This window comes from Scylla paramamosain, chromosome 13, assembly GCF_035594125.1.
Source record: "Scylla paramamosain isolate STU-SP2022 chromosome 13, ASM3559412v1, whole genome shotgun sequence".
In the NCBI taxonomy this organism is placed as follows: domain Eukaryota; kingdom Metazoa; phylum Arthropoda; class Malacostraca; order Decapoda; family Portunidae; genus Scylla; species Scylla paramamosain.
Genome location: NC_087163.1, coordinates 23,967,966 through 23,977,084, shown reverse-complemented (window position 1 = coordinate 23,977,084; position 9,119 = coordinate 23,967,966). Strand labels below are relative to the sequence as shown.

The 9,119-nt window shown below is 36.5% G+C and overlaps 2 protein-coding genes across 5 annotated transcripts in view; one reads left to right on the top strand and one right to left on the bottom strand.

The window, feature by feature from the left end:
- LOC135106544 (uncharacterized) overlaps positions 1-5,544 on the bottom strand; it is a 12,780-nt gene extending 7,236 nt beyond the window's left edge. For 2 of the 4 annotated variants that reach the window (XM_064015698.1, XM_064015699.1), the window contains exons 1-3: positions 5,369-5,544; positions 2,515-2,719; positions 1,417-1,546 (exon numbers count right to left, since the gene is read on the bottom strand). In XM_064015698.1, coding sequence (XP_063871768.1) covers positions 1,417-1,546; positions 2,515-2,719; positions 5,369-5,529 — 496 coding nt within the window. In that variant the 5' untranslated portion in view covers positions 5,530-5,544. Of the gene's footprint in view, positions 1-1,416; positions 1,547-2,514; positions 2,720-3,720; positions 5,302-5,368 lie in introns of those variants that run through there. The other 2 variants (XM_064015700.1, XM_064015701.1) reach the window with 2 other exon arrangements.
- LOC135106545 (band 7 protein AGAP004871-like) overlaps positions 1-7,318 on the top strand; it is a 94,257-nt gene extending 86,939 nt beyond the window's left edge. Inside the window, exon 8 of the mRNA XM_064015717.1 lies at positions 5,737-7,318. Coding sequence (XP_063871787.1) covers positions 5,737-5,808 — 72 coding nt within the window. The 3' untranslated portion in view covers positions 5,809-7,318. The remainder of the gene's footprint in view (positions 1-5,736) is intronic.
- Positions 7,319-9,119: the final 1,801 nt, after the last annotated feature.

Genomic DNA, 9,119 nt, shown 5'->3' with positions numbered 1-9,119 from the left:
ATTGCATGTCATAAACATTCATTACATAAAATTAATTCAAAATTGCAACTATAAAATCTTGTAGAGTGACAAAGTTTTTGCCTAATTGCAAAATGAAGTAACAACTATGACTAAAAATTATCACAATCAGCATATAGAACTAAATGTTTAACAGTAACTTGTCATCTTAACTCCTAAATCTCAAGCACTAGTACCAGCAGTCGCCTCCCTATACAGGCATGTTTTTTCCAGAAAAAAGGGAGCTCTTAATAAGTCACACTCATTAATCTATTCAGCCATCTATGTATTGACACTTATTATATCCTAAGAACTCGCACAATAGCATGGCCTCCACAGTCTGATATTCAAGTTAAATGTACGAGTATAATACTGTAGAACCTTGGTTCACAAGCTTCATCTGTTCTGGGCCTTCGTTCACAAACCAAACTGTTTGTGAACAAAACAACTTTTTCCATTAAAATGAATGTAAATACAATTCATTTGTTTCAACCTCAGAAATATGGTATTTTTATATATTACATATTTAAGTGTTTTTTATTTATTTATTTTTATTTATTTATTTATTTTATTTTAGTTTTTTTGTGATGAAGAATATTGAATGAGATTGAAATACATATCCCTAAATAGAGAAAAATAACACTAAATTAAATCAAACAGTACTATAATTTACCTTTGTTGTTTACGGTTGCTGGCACAGGTGGATATTGAGGGAAGAGATGAAGAGGAAGAAGCTACCAAATTTCAATTAAAAGGCTGCTGCCTGCCTCCTCCCCTCTCTGCTCCATACGCTCTCTCTCTCTCTCTCTCTCTCTCTCTCTCTCTCTCTCTCTCTCTCTCTCTCTCTCTCTCTCTCTCTCTCTCTCTCTCTCTGTTAACTTATCTGAGAGAGAGAGAGAGAGAGAGATAGCATCATTGGCAGCTGTCAAGGTCACTGGCTGACACACACACACACACACACACACACACACACACACACACCTATAACTCATCTCTCTCTCTCTCTGGATATAGCAAATTTTCTTCTTCAACAACCCAGTCTACCTCACATGTTCGTTACTGGTAATGTACTGCAATTTACGGTAATTGAAAGAATAATCCAGACTCTCTGGGCTGAAAGACTGAGCTGGTGGTGATATCTAACACTTTTCTCCTTCTTAAGTGGCATAATGGCAGCTAAAATAACATAAAAAGGAGAAAAAAGAAAAAAATGTTTTTGAACACAGCACTCACATGAACAATGTTCATGCCAAGTGTGCCAATGCACAACTGAGCACGAGGTTCCATAGATTGTGTGTAAGTGCATTTGTATCCCAAAGCATCGTTTGTGAACCAAGATAAAATTTGTTTGCAAAACTAGTTCATGAACCAATTTGTTTGTGATGTGGAGCATTCATGAATATTCATGTATATGCTTACCATTTTGATTGCCTGCATACACAAAGTCATAGGAGAACAAGTAGAATCCATAGCGACTGGAGCCTGGTGCAGCAAGAAACAGGGCATAGATGTCAAACAATCCAGTCACCATGGCAAAAAGTCCTTGAATCTGTGAGAATATGCAAAATATTACAAGTACAGAAATTTGTAAAGTACATCTAAAAGATGTCAAGCCATTTAGTACTGTGAGATAAGTACTACTAGCTATTACTGAAATGTAAAGTTAAGTACTTGAGCATATGGACAATTTTTGTGACTGCTACACAGACTATAGCTATGAGATTGAGAAAAGTTTACCCACACTATGAAAAGTAATGACTAATCTTTATTTTTCAATTTTATTTTGTGCAGAAGGAGGTTGCAAGCTAGAAGCTCAGCACATGCACCCACCAGCAAATGCACTCATTTTGCCCCGTATAACCTATAATTTCATCCATGCCTTCATCACGTACTTTTGCATTTCTATCAACCATCACAATCACTTTTCATCCTTTCCTAAAGCTCTTGATGTATTAGGTCATTCCAAAATTTCATATTTGTGATGTGAATTTCATCATCAGCAAGTTAATCTTTTGAACAGAGCATAATTAGAGGGTGAAGAAAATTTACAGAGTGGTGGAGTTGGTCATAAAATGTACTATAGCTGTGTCATGAAGGAAACAGGAACACTCTCATTGTAATAGATTAGCAAGAAACAATAGTAACAGTGGACTAACCTTTGAGAGTGAAACTACAAATTCTGGAAGTAGAAATACTCTAAAACAGTATACACCTATCCAGCATACGAAAAAAGCACAAGTGAAAGGGAATAAGCTGTTTGATGTAGGAGAAACAAAGAGCAGCAGAATGAAAGGGGACAGATGAATATGTTCAGTGAGATAAAAATAAGTTGAATAAATATAGACTAAGTATCCTAGAGTTTTTCCTGCTATGGCCATTACTTATAAGACCCCCTAGCAAGGACAACATGAAACATAAGAATAAAAAAAAAAAAAAAAACAATAATGATGATGAGAGATCTACTTTGCCCATAACAGTAAGTTCGACATAAATTGACTAAGAATAAAACCAACTTACTATAGAATACGTGGCAGCAATCAAGGAGCCTCGCTGCACATTGGTGATGAAAGCATCAGGGAGAATGGGGATGGACAGGCCAGTCCTGGTCTTAAGTGTGCCTGTGAGGGAAGCCACAGAGCGGATGGTAGTGGCATGAGATACTCTTGAGATTCTTGAGGTGGTGGAGAGCGCTGACACACTGCCGGCTATTGAGCGCGGCATCCTAGAAGCACGCAAGGTATGACTTAAAATAGGTACTGTAAATATCCCATGCAACAGAAATAAGAAAATTTGCAGCAAAGAAAGAGAATCTGCTTATGAAATTACATGATAAAATTAGAAAGCTGAGAAATTATGTTTCCATATTCATTTCATATCTAAAAAATAAAAAGTTTGCAATTGTAATCAATGTATGTAATAAAAGTGTAATAGATGTTAAACATAGTGTTTCACAAGAAACACTATGGTTAACACTTCATTCTAAGATAATTAAGATGCCTTATTCTGGTACCATCTGAATTAGACTGAACTTGGGCTACTCAGGTTTATGCTATCTGATAAATGTAAGCTATAAGAGAAAAGCTAACTTGGTGAATGACAGCTTTTGACAGTTTACTTCTGGAAGTCATCATGTACCTATATCAAATAACATTAAATTTTTATGTAGCAAAAGATTTACAGATGAAGTCTCCTCAGAATTTGGACTAATGTAAAACTGTTACTCACTACAGTCAGAAAACATTGAACTTTTTTTTTAATAATAATATGATACAAGAGGCACATAAACATAAGATTGTATAAAACTTGCTAAAGTTACTAACTCAACCTATGATATCAATTTACATCCTAAATAACACAAAGAGCAGCTTCTAGCATTCTGCATACAAGTATCAGCAACCTTGCCAATCATAGTTCCCAGAAATGAGTGTGTACACTGTTTTAAACAGTGTACAAACTTATAGTTTGGCAACATGTTTCTGGTAGCAAAAGGACTTACCTTGAGATGTGAGTCTGTCTTGATCTCCATGATATCTCTCTTATGAGTGATATCTTAGAGTATATATATCTTCATTATGCACTGTCATATAAGAGAGAGAGAGAGAGAGAGAGAGAGAGAGAGAGAGAGAGAGAGAGAGAGAGAGAGAGAGAGAGAGAGAGAGAGAGAGAGAGAGAGAGAGAGAGAGAACTACATATGACTAACTACAAAGAGCTAAAGGTAATTACAATCTTGCTTGAGCAGGTTCACCCAAATACGGCAAATCCAATCGCTGTTGAGACATGCTGAGTGTGGCGGTGAGGTTCCTGGTGCGTCACAGCTGGGTGGCACAGACAAAGTGTACTACTTAAAGGGTAGAATTTATATTGCAACAACAACCATGCAAAAAAGAAGTGGAACACACACACATTCAACAACAAATAATAAGTAGGATGAGAAAGCCAATCAAATTTATAAGCAATACATTCATTATAACAGGAAATGCATTATAAAATAAAAAGCGAACTACTGATATGAAAGATCACATCAACTCTACCATGCAACTTTGTCAAAAAAGCCACTCAAACAAGAAATATAAATAAGCTGAAGATTCAAGGACAAGACAATTGTGTTGCATGCAATTTCTGAGTTGCTTAAGACAACATGCTATCTCTCTTGATCACCTTCCTGTGACTTAAAATGTGTAATGTATTCATAAATGTGATTTTTCTGTAACCATCAATAATGTGTTGAATTTCTCTCTGGTCCTGGTAACAAGCCAATTTAAATTATGAGACAATGTTCTAAGTAGAATATGGTGTTCATTTTGGATTTCAACTAGATTTGTACTTTGTACTGATATAATGTTTAAATTCTAACTCCTGTTCCACTAAACTGCAGTTTCATAGAATATAATGCAAATAGATATGGTTATCTCTGTCTTATATTTCATTATTTGATCTTTTCAATCCCTGCACCACCTGTTATAAATTAACAATAGTGTCAGTATATTTTTTTTAGATTTAACCAAACTTGCCTTAGTCTGCTTCATTGTGTTTCTCATTGACTGATGTGAACAAATCCTACATTTTATTGTTGTGAGGTATTTGTGGATCCTACTGTACATAGTGCATCTATTGCTTCAGCCAACCAATCACCAGGTTGGTTTAGGGCCTCTTCTCTGACATGACTGAATAATGTCAGTCTTCTAAGAGCCATAGTCAAAATATAAGATAGTCTCTTGTATTTACCATACTTTTGAGGTAGTTACCCTATCTAACAGGTTACATTTGGTTAGATTTAGATCTGATATGCTTTTTTTATTAATATGTGTGTGAGACTGAAGCAAAGCAGTTAGTTTGGCCTTTATGTCTAAAAGACTGACTGATAGCAGGTTGCTTTAATAAGGGGCGTCTTCAGAGCCTGCCCAATCTAATTAGATTAAACATTTCGTTAAACTGAGTATTGATATCCTTCTTCCAGCCACGTGGCCAGAAAAAAAATCAAATATGTGCGTCATTTTGCATGAATTTTGGGGACTGAACTAATATTAGGTGGTTTGTATTTGCTCTCCCCAACCTAACACACAAAATTCCCTAAGTCCCTGTGCATTTGGGAAGACATAAAAGTATAAATCTGCTGATATTCCCACTATTCTGCTATCCCTGAAATGCCCTATTCTAACCCATCTCTTAATCCCAAACACCCTTTTCCTGTTGTGCGTGTCTGGGCGTGGCGGTGGTGGCAGGTACGTTGTATCCTGTATTAACTGGTTGTTTCCCCTTCACTTCAATGGTACTTAGCAGCACTCCGCACTCTTAAAGTCAGTAACAATGAAATCACCGCACTGTGTTACGAGTGGAGAGGTAGCTAGCCAGGTGTGCCTAGTTGCCTTACCTGAGTTTTGTTTGTTTACCGTTGAAGCAAATGTCTGAATGACCATCCTTCGGCAACAGGTGGCGCGCACGCTGCTCCACCGCCACCTTTGAAATTTGTCCGCTTTGTGTTCTCATAAGGAGCTTGTTGAAGGTGTTAGAGATGATTAGGCAATTCTTCATGACCGTTTTCTACATCCTTGATACAGAATCTTAATTTAAACTATCATTAGATTCATAAGAACATTCTTGAAAACCCCAGTCACTTTCATTACAGCCTGTTAAAAGTGGTAGAGCCGGGCGGGCTACCGGTAACTTATTCCACAGAGCTGCATATTGCATAGTATTGTAGGAGATTTCGACATTTCCTTACATTTTTTTTTTTTACAGGATTTTGAACATCAGCCGGCATACACCCTTTCGAAAGACACATCTGCAGCCAGAGCAAGACAGGGAGCCTAAGGGAGGAGTGAGGATTCAAGATGATGAATCCCACTACTTACACCTGCGTGGTGGAGTGGATAGCTTGGCTGACTATGAAGATACAGGCTCCAGATTGAATTAAAGCTGGGGCAGTTGGTGGACAGCTCACCCAGTTATTCATTCTTCCTCCAAGTTAATTGATAGATGGGTACCTGGAGAGGGTAGTCTATGAAAATCAAGATATCACTGTCGTTCTGTGTCGCAAGGTGAAGGATATCTATCAAAGGCTTACAGACCATTGAGACAGTCGATATGCAGCTATAACTCACGCTTCTAACTTTACCTTTGTAAAGTAATAGTATAGTTTCGCTTTTCAAGATGCAGTGTTTGATGGCTCTAGCGTCATAATATGTGTAGATATCATGACTTATATACTAAGATAATTTCTGTTTATGTACTGAAATTAAGATAATGTGAAGCTGTGGTCTATTAGTCATTGCAGGATAGTGTTTTCACAAGAAATTGCATAATACATTGAATATTAATATTGCGCTTAAAATACGTAATATATTAAATATTGTTAATATTGCACTTATCTACAATATCTAAATATTTACCACATAACAGTGGTTAAGCATGATATATTCCATATTTCTTCCAAAATACAATTTATGATCCATAAATATGAATATCTATTATATAGAGGTAAAGGTATAATTTTTGTGCTACCGTTTATATATCTACCGTTTTACATCCTTTAAAACCTGTACTAGATGTATGTAAAAATTGCACATCCTATAAAACCTGTACTAGATGTATGTAAAAATTGCACATCCTGTAAAACCTGTACTGAATGTATATAAAAATGTTAAAGTCGAAGATACTCAGGAGACCGTCCGGAGACAATGTAATGAAAATAGTTAAATAAAGCTGTTCTAGGGACATAATTAACTAGTCTTTTTCTTTAATATCCACCCATCTTGTCTCCGGAGAGTCTTCGAAGTATTTTCGACTTAGTACGTTTTTTAAGGCATTTAAGGGCATCCTTTTCGTACGTTTTTTACGTTTTTTTCAGGCATTTAAGGGCACCTTTTGGTACGTTTTTTAAGGGCATCGTTTTTTTAAGACAGTTTAAGGCATTATTTAGGGGTTTTCCTCGCTTTTTCGCCATATTTTTCTCATTTATTGCACGTTTTTAAGGCATTTTTTACATTTCAAGGCATTTTTTTAGGGCGTTTCCTCGCTTTTCGCCACATTTTCATTTATTGCACGTTTTTAAAGCATTTTTGGGTGATATTCCTCACCATATTGGCATCTGTTCTTTTTTTTGTACTTTTTTTTCTGCATATTGAGGCTTTTTTTGTGTGTGTGTGAACTTACATTTGTATATAGTAGGGGCAAGCTTGGTCCCTCAAACAAATAAGCAGTATATATGACTATAGTAAATACATGTTATATAAAAGTAACTTTTGTGTGGTTTGTTGCTTCTATGTATACATTATATTTATTATCTAGACAGAATTATGAGTAAAAAAATCTGTATTGATTAGTTTCTGCATTAATTTTCCTAACATTTTGATAACTGTCGGGAGAAACGATACACCTTTGTGAAAATATAGATTTAAAAAATTGTTAACTAACATAGGAGAAGCAATACACACTAGTGAAATGAAAAGTTTATTTAAATGAAAAAAAAAAAAGGAAGTAGAGTCATACGTAAATCACCCCTAAACTTCCCCTGTGGAGTCTCCAGTACCACGAACACGTTCATAGGCCAAAGTTCACAGGCCAAAAGAAAGAGGCACCAGGGAAAGCTTTCTCTCCCTGTACAGTTGGAGGGTGTTTCCTTCGGCAGGATGAAGATGACCAAAGTTCATGGGCCAAAAGCACGAGAGGCAACAGGGAATGCTTTCTCTCCCTGTACAGATGTAGGGCGTTTCCTTCGGCAGGATGAAGATGACACGTCCAAGTTCCGCTTCTGTCAGCATGTGTAACAAATAATTACGGTGAAATAAACCAGGTAGCAACAGAAGATATTTCTATGGCTGTCAGATGGGCAGGAAGAGGGGAGTGTTCAAAGTCTGAATTTAGGTTACAGAGTCATTCCCTGCAGTAGAGAAGTTCAGTCTTATCAAAATATGGATCTGAACATAGGACCGTCTTCCCATCTGCACATTGGTAACTATAGCTATCATGATCCAAACGATTATGTAGTTCATTATAAACAAAACTGGCAAACTATTAACATATAACGTACCTTAATAAATGTCCACAGAATAGGAATGAGTAATATATATAAAGAGTAAAATCGTAGATAAAAGTATAATCTTAGGATAAACTAAAATAGGACTATTAGGATAAACTAAAATACGACTAAAATAAAAAAAAATAGCCTTTTTAACAGCAACAAAAAATCAACCTTTCGTGTCACCCATCACCCTTAGAAACGAAGAACTGAACGAACTCAACTAATTACACCAGTTATTCAATTATTATGGTCTGACAAATCTAAACTCAAACGCACGTGTGACGTCTAATCCTCAAGGTGCCCTGTGACCGCCTCTGCCGAACCACACGCTCTCCCTCGGTACGTTTTTTTTTTTTTTTTTTTTTTCCCCCCTTAGTAAATTAGGTTAATACTCAATTTTATGTATTGTGAATTATGTTTATACTCAATTTCTTGTACTTTATGAATAATCCATTCTTGTTTGTGAACATAAAGACCTTAGTATAGCACGTGACATCCTGTTTGTACCTTGTTATCAAAGACAGCCAGGAGACACAAGGTGCAGTTGCCACCACAAAGCCCTGCCAACACCTACACCACATGAAGTCAACTCACTGTGTCTGCAGCACTCCTGTTCACTGCAAAGAGCAATGGAAACCTCTACAAACTGTCCCACACATAATCAAGCAAAGGATACCGTAATAAAGTGAATCCGCATATCTGAAGATTAAAGAATGAATAGTCCCTACTGGTATTTTGAAGTCAAATTTCAGACAATAGCAGCAACACAAGTTAGTGAACGAACACTGGATCCATATATGAATAGTGAAGAACACAGTAAGGTGACCAAGTGAGCAAATAATCATCTCCCTAGAAACAACGCGGGTGGGTGGAACAGAGGTCGGTTTCACAATTTTAGAGGCGACTACAGAGCACCGGGAGGATTACATATCACGTACACCTGTCAGATTTACAAGACCATAACAGATATTATCAGCAGCCAATATTTGCCTTGTAATATATACGTGAAATTGAAGTTCTACCCTTGCTCTAAACAACTAACGAACAACCCAACAATCCTTTCCAATACCTCCCTAATCGACTGTGACAAAAGAGGTGCCTA